Consider the following 18801-nt stretch of genomic DNA (forward strand, 5'->3'; position numbering starts at 1 on the left):
GGGCGGAGGGGGCCGGGGGGGGGGGGGCGGGGGTCTCCGGGGACCGGCCTCGCCCGGCCGGTGGCTCTCTCCTAAACCTCCTCCCGGATGGCGGGGGGCGGCTGCCAGTCTGCGGGAGCCCCGCCCCTAAGGGGGGTTGGGGAAGGGGCTGCACCTTCTGCAGCGGGCTGAGGGGGCCCCTTCCCCGCATTGGACACCAAGTGGGGAGGGGCCGAGAGGGGTCCTGAGGGAGCGGGGGCAAGAAGGGGGAAATCTGGCTCTCCCTTCGGAGGGGCGGCCCGGTCCCCCCGCCCCTGGGCCAGCCCCTTCCCCCTTAAGGGAAGCCCCGCCCCCGGCTCCCCTGCCTCCCCCCCCCCCCCCTCCCCGCACCCTCCCCGCACCCTCCCCAGCCCCGCAGAGCGGAGCCGCAGCCGCGGGCGGGGACAGAGCAAGGAGACGGGAAGAGACAGCGGGAGCAGGAACGGGAGCGGGAACGGGAGCGGGAGCGGGAGCCAGCCGAGCCAGGCCGAGCAGGACCGACCCTTCCCGGGACCGACAGAACCAGCCGGGATCGTCCATCCACGACACCATCCTCAGAGCCGCCCCGCCAGGATCTCCCCCTCCTCTTCCCCCCCCCTTCTTCCTCCTCTTCCTCCTCCTCCTCCTCCATCACCTGCTCCTCTCCCATCCGCCGGGGACCGAGCCCGCCCGCCGCCCCCGCGCCCCGGCCCCGCCGCCCCCGGTGCCCGCCGTGCCCGGTGCCCGCCGCTCCCCGGTGCCCGCCGCTCCCGGCCCCGGCATGGCCGAGACGCACAACGAATGCAGCATCAAGGTTTTGTGCCGTTTCCGCCCCCTGAACCAGGCGGAGACGCTGCGCGGAGATAAGTTCCTGCCTCTTTTCCAGGGCGGAGACAGCGTCATCGTTGGGGTGAGTGGCCTGGTCCGTCCGTCCGTCCATCCGTCCGTCCGTCCGTCCGTCTTTCCTCCATCCCCCGCCCCCGCCCCCCTCCCCGGCCGCGGTCACCGTCCCTCTACTCGTCGACCCGCCCGCCCCAGCCCCCGCCCCGGTCAGCCCTTCTGTCCGTCCGTCTCCCTGTCCGCCCCCGACCCCTTCCCCGTCCTTCCATTCGTCTGCCTTCTGTCCGTCCGTCCGTCCGTCCGTCCGACCGTCCGACCTTCCGTCCTTCTGTCCTTCTGTCTGTCAGCCCCGCCCTGCGTCCATCTGTCTGTCCCACCACGCCCACCCCCACCCTCCCGCGACACTGCAGCAAACCCGGCCCGGAGGTCTGTCCGTTTCCTCCCTCCGACACACGAACACGCACACACACACACACACACACACACACACGCACACACGCACACTCTCTCTGCACCAGACCCGGCCCGACCTCGACGGGGGACTCCTGGCTAGAGCCCGGACCCCTCCCCGCTCCCACCCCCGCCCACCGCAGCGGTCGTCGTCGTCGGGGTTGCCTTCGGGGTCGCCTCCACCTCTCCCCCCCCCCACACCCCCTTTGCAATTGTGGGGTGTCCCTCTGGGCACAGGGCTTGCCTAGCTTGGGGACCAGGTCCGAAGGCTCCGTCAGTTGGGGAGGCAGCCAACGGGCCCTCCACTCCCATCTCCTCAGCACTGCGGACCTTCCCCATCCTCCTCCCCATCTCCCCCTTCCCCAACCCCCCCCCCCCCCCCCCCCGTGCCGAGAGCGACCCTACAATAACAAGGCTGCAGCGCGGGCGGCCCCTCCCCAGTGGTGCAGCCGCGGCTCCGCCCCGCCCCGGGACTCCGGGCGAGGGGCGGGGGAGGGAGGGAAGGGAGAAAGCGCTCTGGTTCTGGTTCTGGTTCTGGTTCTGGTTCTGGTTCTGGATCCCCTTAACCCCCGGCGACCCCTCTCCACAGCAGCAAGGCCCCAGGGACTTGGGAGGGGGAATCTGGAGGCCGGAGACCCAGACCGGGGACTCCCCAAAGCTGAGGTCGGGATTTGCCTTTCCACCTCTAACTCCAACAACTCCCTGCACCCCACACCCCCTCTTCCCTGCACCCCACTCTCCCATCCCCTGCCCCTCTACCCCCTGCCCCCGGGCTCCATCCCTGCGGAAGGATAAGGGGGACCATTCTGAGGCCCATAATCTGGGCCAACCCGGTTCACTGTCTCGGGTCGGGTCGGGTGGGGCCGTGTGTGTATGTATGTGTGTATATGAGTGTATGTGTGTGTGGGGGGGGGTTGTGTGTGTGTGTTTGTGTGTGTGTGTGTCTGGCTCTGCTGGGTCCAGCTATGTCTGGCTCTGCCCGGGTATGTGTGTTTGTGTGCGTCCACCCGCATGTGTGATAAGGGTTGTGTGTGTCCCACAGCGGGGCGGGAGGTGTAGGAGACCGTCCCCCGTCCACCTCCCACCCAGCGGTCCCCCAGGGTCTCGGGCAGGTGTGTCCTTTGGGAGAGATTCCCTGAGCGCAGGATCTTTGCTCGGGCGATGGGACGGAGGGTCGCTGTGCGTCCAAGACGATGTCTTGGGTTATATCCACAGCGGGTGGAAACGGCAGGGTATCCCGGGCCTCGGCTAGGGGAAGGAGCAGGAGAGAGTCGGAAAAGAAGGGGGGCTGGAGGAGAGGGGGCGAGCGGGCAAGGCAGGAGCCGGGAACCTCAAGGGGCATTGAGGGGAGGGAGTAACCTCCGGGCCTGTGTCTCCCGATGTTGCCAAGGAGACGGTCCCTTGGGGCGTTGCCATGGTGACAGACTCTGCCTGCTCTTGCCCCCCCATTAGTCTTCCTCTTCTGCCCCTCCCTCCCATTCTTCCGGTGACGGGAAGGACCGACCCCCTACCCCCGCCTTGGGGAGGGGAGGGAGAAGACCCCGGCGTCGGGGCGGGGCGGGCGCGGGGCGCGGAGGGACCTCAGCCAGGATTTCCGGATGGCCCGGGGACAAGGGGATGGGGAGCGGGAGCCCCCTCCTCTCCTCTGCGGGGATGGGAGGGCTCTGAGGGTAGGAGTGTCGGGGTTACCCGGGGTACCCCAATGGCGGGTGGAGGATGGGATGACCTTGATGAAGACAGAGGGAGGGGCGTTCTCACTATTGATTAATCATCCCCGGTGGCCCTCCTCCATCTTTCTCTATCCGGAGGGAGAGAGACCGTGCGCCCCTCGCTGACCCGCTCCCCCTCTCGCCCCCCAGGGGAAACCGTACGTGTTCGACCGTGTGTTCCCTCCGAACACGACCCAGGAGCAGGTGTACCACGCATGTGCAATGCAGATCGTCAAAGGTGATGGGGGGAGCCCAGGCCGCCGCCTTTTTAAAGGGGGTCCGAGTTGGGGGTTCAGCGTGAGCTCTCTTCTTGCCCGGCCTTCTCCCCGCGGCCCCCACCAGCTGCCCCCTCCCCAGTCCTGCCCTTTCCCCTTTTGACCCTGCCCGATCTCTGCTTCCCAGATGTCTTGGCCGGCTACAATGGCACCATCTTCGCGTATGGACAGACGTCTTCAGGGAAGACCCACACCATGGAGGTGAGGCCCGCGGGGCGAAGTCTCCTTAGTGGGGAAGGGCAGGCGGACAGCCTCCCCCCTCCCTACATGCTCCCCGGACTCCCAACTTTCCTCTTTCCCCCCTCCCCCCTCAGCGGAGTTCAATCTTCAATCGACCGATTCATCCATCCATGGTACTTCTTGAGCACTTACTGTGTGCAAAGCACTGTATTAAGCTCTTGGGAGAGTTCAATACTACCGAGTTAGTAGACACGATCCCTGCCCACCAGGAGCTTACAGTCAACAGGGCACTTGAAAATAAATTACAAATAAGGGAAATGGCAGGGAAAAATGATATGGTCATAAGTGCAGTGGAGCTGAGGGTGGGGTGGTTATCAAATGCTTAAATGCAAATGCATAGGTGATGCAGAAGGGAGGGAGAATAGGTTGGAAAAAAGAGAGGTTAGTCAGGGAGGGCTTTCTTGGAAGAGATATGACTTTAGGCGGGCACTGAAGGTGGGGAGAGAGTGGGGACTGTCGTATATGAAGGGGGAGGGAGTTCCAGGTCGGAGGGAGGACGTGAGCATGGGATGGATGGGAATATATGAGATGGAGGCCCAGTGAGCCGGTTGGTGCTGGAGGAGTGAAGGGTGCAGACTAGATTCTAGTCGGAGATGGGTGAGGTTAAGAACTGGTCCAAGGCTCTGGTTGCAGTCAAGTGACCACTTCTCCACTGGTGACTCCGGTGACCTCTGTGATTCCCAGGGCAAGCTGCACGACCCCCAGCTGATGGGAATTATCCCGCGCATTGCCCGCGACATATTCAACCACATCTACGCCATGGATGAAAACCTCGAGTTTCATATCAAGGTCCGACTCCCCGTGACCCTCTCAGGAGTCCCCGGGCCCCTTTCCATCTCCCCCTGACACCCCTTGACCCTTTCCATTGCCTCCCAACCTCCCTGGACACCACCTCCCTCCGGCACCACTAGTGGGTCCCCCCGACTTCCTGGGGTTTCCCCATGGCTCCTCACAAGCCCTTCAAGGACTCCCTCAGACCCATCACGGCTCCCACCATTTCCCACAGATTCCCACGACTCCTCAAGAATTTGCACAGTTCCCCATGACCCCTTGGGAAACCCACAGTTCAAGACCCCCCCCCCCCCGCTGCCTCCCCAGGACTCCTTGGATCTTTTATGGCTCCCCATCACTCTCTAGGACCCCACGGGACTCCCCCACAGTCCCATGAAACCACACCTGCAGCATCTCTCTAGCCCCCTGTAACCCCTGGGACTCTCAGAGACTCACCACAGCTTCACGTGCCCCCCATCCCACCCCCGGGAGACCCAGAATCCTCCCGACAGCTCCCCATCACCCCATTTGACCCCGATCCATCATGGGGGCATATGGAAAGAAGACTTAGAGGGATCCTAGGCCTTGGATTTGGGGTTCAGGGACCCCACCACCTCTCCCCCCAGCCAGAACCAAGCAGGAACTCCTGGACGTTGGGGGGGGCTAATGTGATTCTTTCCCCCCTCAGGTTTCGTACTTTGAAATTTATCTGGACAAAATCCGTGACCTGCTAGATGGTGAGTCCAGGAATCAATCCTTGTCCCAGCCAGAGGGACTCAGATCCTTCCTCGAGTCACCTGCAGGGAAGGCGAGGGCAGGGCGGGGTTCCGGGGGTCCAGCCTGGAGAAGAGAGAGGTTTGGGCTGGAGGCCGGGTTATGTTCCAGGGAAGGGGGCCCCGCCTAGGTGGGGGTGGAAATTGAGACTTGAGGCAGGGGGACTATCAGGCAACAGACGGGGGCAGACCCTCGGTGGGTGGGGTGGGACACCCACACCCCCCCACACACACACCCACCCACACACGTGTCTTCTTCTCTGGAGAGATGTGTGCAAGGGGGCGGGCTCAGCCACAGGCCCAGAGACTGGACAGAGGTTCCCCCTGCCCCTGACCCCTGCCCCTCCTCCATCCTCTAGTGACGAAGACAAACTTGTCTGTACACGAGGACAAAAACCGGGTCCCGTTTGTCAAAGTACGTGGGGATGTGCTGGGGTGAAGTGAAGCCTGGGGATGGGGCAACCTGGGGTGGTGAAGGGGTGAGGGGCTGTGGCAAGGACAGGCCGGGGGAGGGGAGGGAAGTGGTGGGGAGACCGGCCGGTGGCGAAGAGATTAGCGTCCGCTGGGGCCCCCGCCCCGTCTTCCCCCGCTCCCCCCGCGTCCTGCAGGGTTGCACCGAGCGCTTCGTCTCCAGCCCCGAGGAGATTCTCGACGTGATCGATGAGGGGAAGTCAAACCGACACGTGGCCGTGACCAGTGAGCAGAGGGGCGGGCCGCGGGGACCCGGGCCTGGGGGAGGGCGGGGGCACGGCCAGGGTGACACGGCCAGGGGGACCCGGGGTGGGGAGAGCGGAGGCGGGGGCATGGCCGCAGTGACCCGGAGTGGGGACCATGGAGTTAGGGGCATGGCCGCGGTGACCCAGGTGTTTCTTTGCGCAGACATGAACGAGCACAGCTCCCGCAGCCACAGCATCTTCCTCATCAACATCAAACAGGAGAACGTGGAGACGGAGCAGAAGCTCAGCGGGAAGCTCTACCTGGTGGACCTGGCGGGCAGCGAGAAGGTGCCCGGGATGGGGGCAGCGCAAATCTCTCCCTCCCGGCCCCCCACCCCTCCGGCCTGCACCTGCCCGTGTCCTTTCCACGCCCCCTCGCCCCCACCCCTGATAGACACCGGCGTAACCACACCCCGGACTCCCCTCCTCGTTCTTCCCTCCCCACCCTCCGCATCTTCCCCGGTCTCTCCCTTCCCCCGCCCACGCTCCGCCCCCTCTTCTCCCCGTCCCCGCAGGTGAGCAAGACCGGGGCCGAGGGGGCCGTGCTGGACGAGGCCAAGAACATTAACAAGTCCCTCTCCGCCCTGGGGAACGTCATCTCCGCGCTGGCGGAGGGCACCGTGAGTGAAGACCCACCCCTCCAGACAAGCCCCCGCCTCCCCGACGCCCTCCCCTCGCTCCTCCCTCCTCTCCTCTGTCCCAGCACCCCCGGACCCCGTCCCCGTCCCCCCAACTTCCCCCATATGTCCCTCCACGACCCCCTACATTCCCGCCCCCCATCCCCTCCACAGGGACCCCCCCATCCTCCTCCAGGCCCCCATCCCTCCACCCAGGCCCCCGATCCCCTCCACCTGGGTTCCCCATTCCCTCCTCTCGGGCCCCCATTCATTCCCGGCCCGGGTTCCCCATTCCCACTGCCCAGGCCCCCGCCTCCCCGCCGCCTATCTTCCTTCCCCTCCTCCCGGCCCTTCCAGTCTGGCTCAGCTCCCACCCCTCTCTCCGCACACAGAAAAGCTACGTGCCCTATCGCGACAGCAAGATGACGCGGATTCTACAGGACTCGCTCGGGGGGAACTGCAGGACAACTATGTTCATCTGCTGCTCTCCGTCCAGCTACAACGATGCCGAGACCAAATCCACGCTCATGTTCGGACAGAGGTGCGACACCCCCCCCCCGCCCCCGCCCTCACACCCTGCACCGCCCCCTGCCCCGATCACCCTATCCACTGATCAGCCCCGTCCCCGGTCCCTCGGCCCGCCCCCCGCCTCGATCAGCTCCCCGTCCCCCGTCCCAGCGCCCTCCTCGCTCTTCAGGGCCAAGACCATCAAGAACACCGCCTCCGTGAATCTGGAGCTGACGGCCGAGCAGTGGAAGAAGAAATACGAGAAGGAGAAGGAGCGGAACAAGGCGCAGAAGGAGACCATCCTGAAGTTGGAAGCAGAGCTGGCCCGGTGGCGCAGTGGTAAGGGGGCTGGGATCTCTGGGAGCTGGGGTCTCCGGAGGCCGGGGCCCCCATCGAGCCTTCAGTGGCATTACTGGGCCCCACCTGAAGTGCTCAGGAAAGCTTAATCCAGGTAAATCCGGAGGGGGGCTCATCTTCTCCCACTCCCCAAAACCCACTGAGAAGGGGAGAATCGGACTTCCTTCTAGTTCCTCTCCTAACTCCTCTCAAAATCCACCCCCTCCATCTGCGCCTCATCTCCATCTCTTAGCACCTTGTCAAGAGACTTGCTCCCTCCCTGACTGCCATCTTCAACTGTTCACTTTCCAGTGGCTTCTTCCCCACTACTTTCAAACATGCTCACCTCTCCCCTATCCTAAAAACACTCCTCCCTTGACCACAGGGTTCTCTCCAGTTATCGCCCCATCTCCCTCCTGCCGTTCCACTCCAAACTCCCAAGTTACCTGGCTCGGCTGCTTCCTCTTCTTCTCCAACTCTCTCCCTGAGACCCTCACAATTTGCCTTCTGCCTCCTTCACTTCATGGAAACTGTCCTCTCAAAGGTCACTAAGGGCCTCCTTCTTACCAAATCCATCAGCCTCTATTTCATCCCAGTCTTCCTCGAACCTCTCAGCTGCCTTCGATTCTGTGGACCACCCCCTTCTCCTGGAAACATTATCCCACCTTAGCTCGGAGGTACCACGGACAACTCCAACTTAACGTGTCCAAAACACAACTCCTCAGGTTCCCATCCAAACCCTGTCCTTCTCTGACGTTCCCATCACTGTAGATAGCACCACGATCCTCTGTCTTGTGCCTTAATCTTGGCTTTATCTTCGACTCATCGCGCTCATTCAACCCACATACTCAATCTGCCACCAAGTTCTGTTACTTCTACCTTTACAACATCGCTAAAACCTACCTTGCTTTCCTCGCCATCAGAACTGCTGCTCGTCCAAAGACTTACCCTAACCCGCCTTGATTACTGCACCGACCTCCTCGCTAACCTATCTACCTTCTGTCTCTCCCCATTTCACTCTGCTCTCCGGATCATTTTTCTACAAACCCATTCAGTCCATGTCTCCCCACTCCTCGAGCACCTCCAGTGGTTGCCCATCCATCTCTGCATCAAACAGAAACTCTTGACCAATGGCTTTCAAGCACAGAATCACCTTGCCCACTCCTACGTCACCTCCCTGATTTTCTACTACAACCCTGTCTGCACACTCCTCCAGCGCCACTCAGTCTCTGCACACTCCTCCAGCGCCACTCAATCTTGTCCATCTCACGACCGATAATGATAATAATAATAATAATTATGGTATTGGTTAAGCGGTTACTACGTGCCAAGCACTGTTCTAAGCGCTGGGAAAAATACAAGGAAATCAGGTTGTCCCATGAGGAGCTCACAGCTTCAATCCCCATTTTACAGATTAGGTAACTGAGGCCCAGAGAAGTGAAGTGACTTGCCCAAGGTCACCCAGCAGACAGGTGGCGGAGGCGGGATTAGAACCCACGACCTCTGACTCCCAAGCCCGTGCTCTTGCCACTAGGCCATGCTGCCCCTCCTCCCTCGCCCCTGTCCTTCCTCCATCCTGGAACTCCCTTCCCCTTCATGTCCGCCAGACGATCCCTCTTCCCACTTTGCAAAGACTTTTTAAAATCACATTTCTTCCAAGAGGCCTTCCCCGACTAAGACCTCATTTTCCCTTCTCCCTCTCCCTTCCGTGTCGCCCTCGCGCTTGGATCTCCACCCTTTTAGTCCTAGATATTAAGCCTACCTTCAGTCCCACAGCATTTATGTCCATATCCATAATTTATTTTCATGCTGTCTTCCTCTCTAGACTGTAAGCTCCTTGTGGGCAGGAAAAACATCTACCAACTCTGTTACATTGAACTCTCCCAAGTGCTTAGAACAGTGTTCTGCACTCGGTAAGCACTCAAGAAATGCCATCGATTGATTGAAAAGACATGTAAGCTCCTGCCCCCTAACCCCCACCCGGGGAGCTTGCAGTCGAAAGAGGGAGGGAGGGAGGGAGGGAGGCAGCTTTCCGGTGCAGTTCCCTTGCAGGTAGAAGAAGAAGGCTACTAGTTAGGGAAGCAGGGGACGGGTGTGAATCGTGCAGGACGCCCATCGATGCGTGCAGAAGGGAGGGAGAACACCAGGGCTGAAGTGGGAGGTGGGAGGTGGGAGATGATCCGTCGGTCGATCAATTAGCCACACGTGTGATCAATCAGTCTATCCACCTCGGAAAGCTTCCTGGAGGGGGTGGGAGTCAGGAAACCTTTGAAGGTGTGGAGAGCTGTCGTCTGGGAATGTTTCATCGTTCGAGGGAAGTCCAGGCAGGAGAAAGGTCGTGAGAACCGGGACGTAGGAGGAACGTAGAGGTTGGGGAGGGGCTGAGGGGAGGGGTGGAGGCAGCTGCGGCCAGCTTGGAAGCCGGCGGCCGGGACGCAGAGGCGGGAGATGGAGACGTTGGTGGGTGCTGGGGGAGGGGGAGGTACGGAGCGAGGCTGCAGGAAGGCGATCCGGGCAGGTGTGGGCTGAAGGGGGAGAGGCCCGAGAGTCCAGGGCGGAGATGGCCGGTCCCCACAGCCTCCGGGGCCCCGCGTCCCCGCCGCCTGAGGCAGCCCCTTCCCCCGCCCCTCCCCGGCCCCGCCAGGTGAGAGCGTCCCGGAGACGGAGCGGCTCGGGCCGGAGCCGGCGGGGCCCGAGCCCGGGGAAGAGACGCCCGTCAACGACAACGCCACTACCGGCACCTCCATCACCGCCGGCCTGGCCCGCGAAGAGCAACACAAGTACGAGGAGGAGATCCGCAGCTTGTGCAAGCAGCTGGACGACAAGGTGGCCGCCGCCGGCGGGGAGAGGGGGGCTGGGGGCGGACACGCGGCAGCCGGGACGGGAGAGCACGGTCAAGGTCGAAACCGTGCCCCCGCCCGCAGGACGATGAAATCAATCAGCAGAGTCAGCTGATGGAGAAGCTCAAGCAGCAGATGTTGGACCAAGAGGAGGTGAGGAGCAGCGGGCAACGGGGAGCGGCAGCCCGGGCCTCCCCCACCCCCCGCTAGGGCCGCGAAGTAAGGTGGGTTCGCCAGGTCCGCCCTCTCCCCCCCAGCTGCTGGTGTCCACCCGCGGGGACCACGAGAAGGTGCAGCAGGAGCTGGGGCACCTGCAGGCCGAGAGCGAGGCGGCCAAGGAGGAGGTGAAGGAGGTGCTGCAGGCGCTGGAGGAGTTGGCGCTCAACTACGACCACAAGTCGCAGGAGGTGGACGAAAAGGCGCAGCAGAACCAGCTGCTGGCCGACGAGTTGTCCAGGAAGGTGGTGAGTAGTGAGCCGGCCCCGGGCCCTCCGCAGCCGGGCCCTGCCCTCCCCCCTCCCCCCCGACCTCCTGCCCCCCGCAACCCGCCCCTTCGTCCCACCCTTGGCTTCTCCCCCGACCGACCCCTCGCCCTCCCCCCGCGGGCCGGCCCGGCTGACTGACCGCCCTCCCCTGGGCAGGCCACCACGCTGTCCCTGGAGTCGGAGCTGCAGCGGTTGCAGGAGGTCAGCGGGCACCAGCGGAAGCGTGTGGCCGAAGTACTGAACGCCCTGATGAAGGATCTGAGCGAGTTCAGCGTCATCGTGGGCAACGGCGAGATCAAGCTGGTGAGACGGACACGCACATACACACTCTCTCTCCCTCACACCCCAGGCGACGCCAATCCTGGAAGGCCCCTTGGTGGCGGGGAGTCCAGTTGAGTGTACATTAATGGAAGTCACAGCATTTTATTAAGCGCGTACTGCGTGCAGAGGACACCGCGTATTGTATTAAGCGCCGGGAGAGAATACAGAGGGGGGACGTCCCTGTCCCTGGCGGGACGGAGGGGAGGGGTCACAATCCAAGAGTTTGTGAAGGGATTGGAGACAGCATCATGAGGAGTGCTGAAACGTGAAAAAGCACCACCAGCAAATACGCAGCATTAGGCTCAAAGTCTTAGCGGGGATGGAGGAGCCCGAGTGCGGAGGGGCGGACGCGCGAGCAGCTTTCCTCCTCGGCCGGTCAGCGCGCTGCCCGAGGTGGTGACCCTCAGCCCAGAGATCCGTAGAGGTCGGGGGTCAGGGGTCGGGGGGGGGGGGGCAGACCGCCTGGCTGGGGGGAGTAGAGGGGTGAGGGACGGGAGCGCCACCGGATTTGGGCGGCAGGGAGTCTGAGGCCCCGGACCCTGCCCCTCGGACCCCGTCCTCCGCCCCCCGTCCCCAGCCGGTGGAGATCAGCGGAGCCATCGAGGAGGAGTTCACGGTGGCGCGCCTGTACATCAGCAAGATCAAGTCGGAGGTGAAGTCGGTGGTGAAGCGGTGCCGGCAGCTGGAGAGCCTACAGGTGGAGTGTCACCGCAAGATGGAGGTGACCAGCCGCGAGCTGTCCTCCTGTCAGCTGCTCATCTCCCAGGTCGGCGCGGGGCGGGGCGGGGCGGGGCCCGACGACGGGGGGAGGACCGGGCCGGGCCCGGAGGTGGCGGCCACGCCCGCTGACCGCTGTGCCTCCCGGCCGCAGCACGAAGCCAAGATCCGCTCCCTGACCGAATACATGCAGACGGTGGAGCTGAAGAAGCGGCACCTGGAGGAGTCGTACGACGCGCTGAGCGACGCGCTGGCCAAGCTGCGGGCCCAGGGTGAGCGGAGGTGGGGGTCGGGGGCTGGGCCGTGGACTGACCTCGGGGCTGAGCCCGGCAGGGTCCCGGTGACCTGCAGCCCCGTCCTCCTCACGCTGCTGCCCGAGGGCTTGGTCTTGCGGCTGGCAGGGTCAATGCCGGCTCGGTCCGCCCCCTGCGGGGGGGGGGGGGCAGCCGGTCAAACGTCTGGACAGACCCCTCTCCCCTCACTCAGAAACGGTACACGAAGGGACCCTGAAGGACCAGGAACCTGACACTCAGGACTCAGAGGAGAAGGTGCGGGGCCTTGAGGGGGGAGGGGGGGGGGGCTCTCAGGTAGGAACAGGGTCCCGATCTACAGCAAAGACTCGGCTGCGCCGCTTCTCTCCCCCTCCCCCCACCGAATTCCGGTCCGGCCACAGCCCGTCGAGCCCTTGGGGTCCAGCTCATTCTCCCGAGAGCCGCCGAAGGGGTCCAGTTTCGGAGTTGGGGGGGCCCTGCAATGGGATTGGGAGGCCGGGGTGCGGGGTGGGGGTGGGGGGCTCTGTCCTGGGCTTCCTAAGAGACTCTGGTCTCCTAAGCCAGGGGGCCGGGGGGGGGGATTCCTGCCCTATATGAGGGTCTCCCTCCTGAGTCCGCAGAAGGGCTGGGGGGGGTCCCTGCCCTGTAGGAAGGGGGGCGGCTGTTTGTCCCTAGGCGGCAGAGGGGTTGGGGAGCTCCTTTCCCTGTCTGAATGGGGGTCTCTGTCTTGAGCTGGCAGAGGGGCCGGGACGTCCCTGCCCTGTCCTGAGCCGGCAGAGGAGTTGGGGGTGGTCCCTGCCCTGTTCGAGGTGGGGGGAGGGGGTCTATCTCCTGAACTGTCGGGGTGGGGGGCGGGTCTCTGTCCTGTCCGGGGGTCGGGGAGGGAGTAGGGTGTCTCTGTCCCGAGCCGTCGGGTGGGTGTCAGAAGGTGCTGGAGCTGCAGATGGAGACCCAGCGGGAGACCCATCACCGGCAGCTGTCGCGTCTGCGGGACGAGATCAACGAGAAGCAGAAGACCATCGACGAACTCACTGAGTGAGGGAGCAGGCCGGGCCCCGGGGGTGGGAGTGGGGGCCGGCGAGCCCAGCCCCGAGGGGCGGGGGGAGGGTGCGGAGTCGGGGCTGCCGCGTCTCCCCTGCAGCCCCCCGTCCCCGCCCCCGCCCTCCGCAGCCTCAACCAGAAGCTGCAGTTGGAGCTGGAGCGGCTGCAGGCCGACTACGAGGCTCTGAAAAGCGAGGAGCGCGTCAAGAGCGTCAAACTGCAGGAGCTGACGTGAGTCCCGCCCGCTCCCCCGCACACCGGCCTCACCCCCGCCACACGGACGCCGGGCGTGGGACTCGCCCACACAAGGGCCTGGACGGGGACCGGTCGCGCTGTGTGTGTGTGTGTGTGTGTGTGTGTGTGTGTGTGCGTGCGGGTGAATGTCTGCGGGTGCGGGGCTGGCGCGGGGCTGCCTGTCCTGAGCCTCGATTCCCTGGCGGCAGAGGACGGGGGCTCACGGTGCCCCCTCCCCTCCCCGGCAGATTTCTGTACGAGCGGCAGGAACAGTCGCAGCAGGACCTCAGGGGGCTGGAGGAGACCGTGGTCAGTGGCTGCGTTCGACGGGGTCTGGCCGGGTGGCGTTGCGGGGGGAGCCCGCGGCTCAGCAGACCGCTCTTCCTTCCGTCCGAGCCGGCGGGGGCGCAAAGAAGCGGTGTCCCTCGGGCTCTGGAGACGGGGTGGGGGCCGCGGGGGCAGGAGATGGTCCAGGGCAGTCCGCCCTTCCCCCCTCAGGCTCGGGAACTCCAGACCCTTCACAACCTGCGGAAACTGTTCGTTCAAGACGTCACGACTCGAGTCAAGAAAGTGAGTGACTCCCTGGGCCCCCCCTCCCGCGGTGTGAGGGCTCCCCCCGCTCAGCCCGGTGCGGTGTCCCTCCCGCGGTGTGAGCGCTCCACCCGCTCGGCTCCTTGCGGTGTCCCTCCCGCGGGGTGCGAGCCCGCCCCTCCCCGTTCGGCTCCTTGCCGTGCCCCTCCCGCGGTGTGCAGCCCCCCACCCCCGCTCAGCCCCGTGCGGGGCCCCTCCCGCGGTAACAGTCCCTCCCGGCCCCGCCGTGCCCCCAGAGCGCAGAGCTGGAACCCGAAGACAGCGGGGGGCCCCACTCCCAGAAACAGAAGATCTCCTTTCTGGAGAACAACCTGGAGCAGCTTACAAAAGTTCACAAGCAGGTGCCGCGCGGGGGGGCCCGGCGGAGGGGGTCGGGGGGCTGGGGGGCCGGAGCGGCCGGCGGGGCCTGATCACCGGTTCCTCCGGCCCTCCTCTCCGTCCGCCCGCCCCGCAGCTGGTCCGTGACAATGCAGACCTGCGCTGTGAGCTTCCGAAGCTGGAGAAACGACTTCGCGCTACGGCTGAGCGCGTTCGGGCCCTGGAGGGGGCACTGAGGGAAGCCAAGGAGGGCGCCGTCAAGGACAAGCGCCGCTACCAGCAGGAGGTGGACCGCATCAAGGAGGCCGTGCGCTGCCAGAGCGCCGGCAAGCGGGGCCGCTCGGCGCACATCGGTGGGCAGGCCCGGGGGCGCGGGGAAAAGGGGCCCGGGAGGGACGGGGCGGGGACGGGGCCTGCAGGGGCCCGCCACCGCGGGCGAGGTAGGAGGCACGGGGAGAGGACCTCCCTCTTCCCCCTCCCCGCCCCCCACCGGTCCCCCCTCGTGGCCTCAGGCCTCCACCCCGTCCCCGGCCTCTCTGCGCCCTCAGCTGGGCCGGGGCCGGGGGTTCTAGCGGCAGGTGGCCGGCGCGGCTCGGACCTCGCCGCGGGGAGGAGGAGAGGAAGGCCGGTCCCCGAGGGGGCCTCCGCGCCCCGGCGCCGGACGGCGTGACCCAAGGTGGGGGACCCCGGGAGCCAGGGGTCAGAAGGCGGGGCCCCGTGCGCCCCCTCCCATCTCTCGTCCTTTCCCCCGCTCCAGCCAAGCCCGTTCGCCCCGGCCACTACCCGGCCGCGTCGCCCACCAACCCCTACGGCAGCCGCAGCCCCGACTGCGCCAGCTACACCAACAACCTCTTCCAGAGCTACCAGGGCCTGTTCCTCCCGCCGCCGGGCCCCGCTCCTGCCGCCGGCCCCGGCCCCGGCCCCGGCCCCGTCGACTCCTAGTGAGTACCCTCTCCTCGCTCGCCCCGCCCTGAGTGGGCTCGCCTCCCCTGAATGTCGTCCCCGGCCCCGAGTGGGCCCTTCTCCCCCGAAAGCCCCCTCCCCGGTTCCTAGGGAGCGCCCCCGGCCCCACCCCTCAGCCACGGCCAGGCTCAGCCGCGGGCAGGGGCCGGGCCTTTCCCAGCGCGCCATCTCCCCTTGGCCCCCTTCCCCTCCGCGCCCCAGTCGACCGGGCCGCGCTTTTCCCGCGGGGGAGAGAGGGGTCTGGGGGCTCCCAGCGGGGTCCCGGCGTTCATGGTGCGGGAGGGTCGTGCGGGAGCGGCGGCTCGTGCTGCAGCCCCCTCGCCCGCTCCCGCAGCTTCGGAAAGGCCTGCAGCGGCCCGAGCGCAGGCGGAGGCGCCACCGCCGCCCACCAGCAGCTCCACGTGGACAATGGTGCGGCCCGTGGGGCCGGGGGCTGGGCTGGGGGGGGGGGGACGGCGGGTCGAAGGGGACCGGGGAGGACCGGGATGGGGGGGGTTAGGGGGAATCGGGCGGGGGAAGACAGGCGGGGGCCTGGGGGAGAGGTCCCTCCTGAAATCCCTTTCGTTTCCCCGCCCCGGGCCGCCGTCTTGCAGGAAACGTCACCGACATCAACGACAACAGGTGCTCGTGCTTGGGTCCCGGCTGCTGGTCCTGTCCTCGGGGGGCTGCCAGTCTCACGGGAGGGACGGGACGGACACCCTGCCCCTCCCCCACCTTCACCCCGGGAAGAGATAGAGACAAGAGGGAAAACCATCCCTGCCCTCGTGGGGGAAGGGTTGAGGAGGGCTGCCAGTCTGACGGGAAGAGACGGGACATTTGCAGCTGGAGGAGGGGGAGCGCTGGCCCATAGGGTCAGACCGGGGGGGGGGGGTGTCTCCCTAGAGTAGGAGAGTGCGGGAAGAGGGGTGGGGGTGTCGCCTCACTCGCACCTTCCCCCTTCCCTGCCCCAGGAGTGACCTCCCCTGCGGCTGTGAAGCCGATGACCAGTCCAAGCTGTTTCCATTGCAGCAGCCAGAGACGGCGGCCAGTTAGAGCCGGGCCAGCAGGTGCCCCGATCGGGGGGCGGGGGGGGAGGGGGGAGGCTGAGCCCTAGGGGTGGGGTTGAGCCCTGGGGATGGGGCTGTGGGGAGGGGCTGAGCCCTGGGGGGTGGGGCTGGGGCCCGCACAGCTCCAGGGAGGTCCGAGGCCCAGGGAGGCCTGCGCTGTGGACTCAGACCTGCCATCCCTTGCTTCCCCCGACCCCCGTCCCTAGTGGCGTAATGGGATCAAAGCCTCTGCCGTCCGTCCGTCCGTCCTTCCTTCCGTCCTTCCGTCTCTCCGTCCGTCCTGTCTCTCAGCATGCTGCTCCCTGTGATCTGACTCTCCCACCCTCCTGTAACTCGCTGCTGCTGTGCCTGGACTATGGGTGGTTCGGCCCCGGCCCCGGCCCCAGCCCCGGTCCCGGCTCCAGACCCCTCCCTGGTCCTGCCGCTCGAAGCTGCTGCTGATCCGGCCCCCTCCCCACAAGCGGCCGACAATTCCCCAGTCAAAGTTTAGTGTCTGTCCGTGTCCAGGTCTAGGGACGGTCCACTCTTAGCCCCCTTCCCCCAAGCCGGGGGCTGAGGCCGGGCCCTCTCTCTGCCCCTCCCACACTGTTGGCTGCATTTTGGGGGTGCAAGAAGGGGACACAGCAGCACAGCCAGACTCAGCCTCAGCCTCAGCCTCCGCCTCCCTCCCAAGCTCCCCCACAGACTGCACACGGCGACGTGCCCATGTGCTAAGGGGCCTTGCAGGGAGCTCCTGACCTGGGGACTCCTGACCTGGGGGCTCCTGGCCTGGGGACTCCTGACTTGGGGGCTCCCGGCCTGGGGGCTGGGGGAAAAGCCTGGACACTGGATTCCCTTCTGCTGGAGGCTGGGGCGAGTTGGTGGGGCAGCTAGGGAGAAGACCAGTAGGGGACCGGTGCCCCCTGCCCTGGCAGCCGCCCTCTCGGAGAAGGAGGAGGAGGAAGAAGAGGGGCGGGAGGTGACCTCACGTGTCTCAGCAATGTTGCATGTCGAGTGGAAAGGAGCCCCCGGCCCTCTCCCCTAGGCCCTGCCTCTGTTGCCATAAATAACTGAAATACAAAGCTACCATCACCACAGTGGTCCTAGTGTGACTCATTCGAGCAGTAGTAGTTTTTAGCGAGGTCCAGTGCTCTACCAAGTGCTTGGGAGAGTGCGATAGTCAGGAGGTGGTATCCCTGCCCTTACAGCCTAGTGGGGGTGGCGGACCCGAAAGCAAACTACTGGTAGGAGGAAGTCACGGGGTATTAAGACATGTGCCTAAATTCATGGGGCAGGGAGAGGGGAGGCCCCAGGGGCTAAGGTGATTTGTGGGTACCCACTGGCTATGGTGCCCTCTATCGTGCTTGGGAAAGTCAGAACAAAGGAGGGGCACGTTCCTTGCCTGCAAAAAGCTTATGCTCTAATGGAAGGACTCAAGAGGCAGTGGGAGGGGGACATTAGGTTAGCTTCACAGGGCAAGGTATCACTGGGGTAGGGGTACCACCCCTTGCCTGCTGGGGAGACCTAGGGCCAATCGCTTAACTTCTCTGGGTCTCGGTTCTTTGCTGTGGAGACCCAAGTCTGATCGCTTGATGTCCCGGGGCCTCGGGTTCTTCCATCTGTAAAATGGAAATTAAACGACCTGTTCTTCCTCCCTTTTAGACCCGGAAGTCCAGGTGAGACCAGGACTGCGCCTGATCTGATTGTTCTCTATCTACCCCAGCACTCAGCACAGTGTTCAGTGTCTAGTAGGCATAGATTGAATGCCACAGTCATTATAGTTACCGTTCTTATCGTGCCATCGGTGTGCTACCTGCAGCCCACGACTTTCTTGCCCTGCACCTGAGGCAGGAAGGGAAGCACCTGGGGTTCAGCTGGCCAGTCCCATTCCCCAAGAGATCAGCCTGCCCCGCGCTCCGCTAGTCCCTCGGAGGTTCCTTGGTTGGAGCCAGACACCCCTGGCTCTGTACAGATAACCAGTGCTTACTTGAGGGATTAAAAGGCAATGATATTTGAGCCCCGGGTCTGGAAAGATCCCCAACCTCCTTTCCCTAGTCTAGAACATGTCCCCCACTCACCGGGGTGGCCTCGGCCCCAAGCCACCGGATGCAGCTCTCCGAGGGGAGCTGCCTTCTCCCCCATCCCCTCCTCCCCCTAATTTTGGGCCGGTGACCCTCTCTGTGACCACGGCTTTCTTGGTGAGTGACCCCCACCCCCGGCCGGCCCCACGATGGAGCCCGCGCTCCGGTGGCCTTTCCCCCCGGATGACTCCAAGATGGAGAATGGGACTTTCGCTTCCAGGTCCTTTGGGTGCCCACCCGGCCCAAGTGGGCCCACAAACCACCCTGGGGTTTCTTCCCCATTGAGCTAGCCCCACCTGCTTGGCCAAATCCCGCCCTATGTTTGGCTGTGTTCCCTCTGATATCACCAAGGGGCAGGGGAGGGAACTGACATCTTGGGAGGGCTCTGGTGTCATCTGAGCAGGGAGGCATGTCTGCTCTTGGAATCTCCGAGGCCCACCCCCAACCTTCTCTCCAGGCACAAGCGAGGCTAGGGTGAGAGCTGCCCTTGGAGCTCCAGGCCGGACCGGGCCCTCCCGGAGCCAGGGCTGGAGCCGGGAGCGGCAAGAGCCAGAAGGTCCCGCTAATCAATCCATCGGTGGTATTGGTAGAATGCCTCTGCATGCGGCGCACTATACTAAGCGCTTGGGACAGTACCGTTAAGTTAAAATACACAATCCCTGTCCTCAAGCGACTTGCAGAC

The 18801-nt window shown here is 64.8% G+C and overlaps 1 protein-coding gene across 3 annotated transcripts; it reads left to right on the forward strand.

Moving 5' to 3' along the window:
• The first annotated feature begins 733 nt into the window (after positions 1-733).
• On the forward strand, positions 734-18801 carry KIF5A (kinesin family member 5A). 3 transcript variants are annotated; one of them, XM_029073982.2, is made up of 29 exons: positions 734-907; positions 3147-3234; positions 3399-3472; positions 4196-4300; positions 4971-5019; positions 5415-5470; positions 5664-5751; positions 5935-6059; positions 6287-6391; positions 6781-6929; positions 7086-7234; positions 9876-10057; positions 10156-10224; positions 10329-10535; positions 10713-10859; positions 11455-11643; positions 11749-11866; positions 12081-12142; positions 12792-12901; positions 13037-13138; positions 13390-13450; positions 13640-13711; positions 13969-14073; positions 14187-14403; positions 14808-14991; positions 15348-15424; positions 15607-15634; positions 15964-16059; positions 17701-18801. In XM_029073982.2, exons 1-28 carry the CDS (start codon positions 779-781, stop codon positions 16043-16045), a joined length of 3129 nt encoding a protein of 1042 aa, XP_028929815.1. In that variant the 5' UTR covers positions 734-778; the 3' UTR covers positions 16046-16059; positions 17701-18801. The 3 variants fall into 3 exon arrangements, with proteins under 3 accessions (XP_028929815.1, XP_028929814.1, XP_028929816.1); XM_029073981.2 differs by lacking the exon at positions 17701-18801 and adding an exon at positions 16266-17133 and having other exon boundaries at positions 735-907; XM_029073983.2 differs by lacking the exon at positions 17701-18801 and adding an exon at positions 16266-17133 and having other exon boundaries at positions 735-907; positions 12795-12901.

Source organism: Ornithorhynchus anatinus, chromosome 10, assembly GCF_004115215.2.
Source record: "Ornithorhynchus anatinus isolate Pmale09 chromosome 10, mOrnAna1.pri.v4, whole genome shotgun sequence".
NCBI classification, from domain to species: Eukaryota; Metazoa; Chordata; class Mammalia; order Monotremata; family Ornithorhynchidae; genus Ornithorhynchus; species Ornithorhynchus anatinus.

Coding starts and splice junctions, on each gene's coding strand:
- KIF5A (XM_029073982.2), top strand. CDS start 779: ATGGCCGAGACGCACAACGAATGCAGCATCAAGGTTTTGTGCCGTTTC. Junction 908..3,146: donor GAGACAGCGTCATCGTTGGG/GTGAGTGGCCTG, acceptor CTCGCCCCCCAG/GGGAAACCGTACGTGTTCGA. Junction 7,235..9,875: donor GCTGGCCCGGTGGCGCAGTG/GTAAGGGGGCTG, acceptor CGGCCCCGCCAG/GTGAGAGCGTCCCGGAGACG.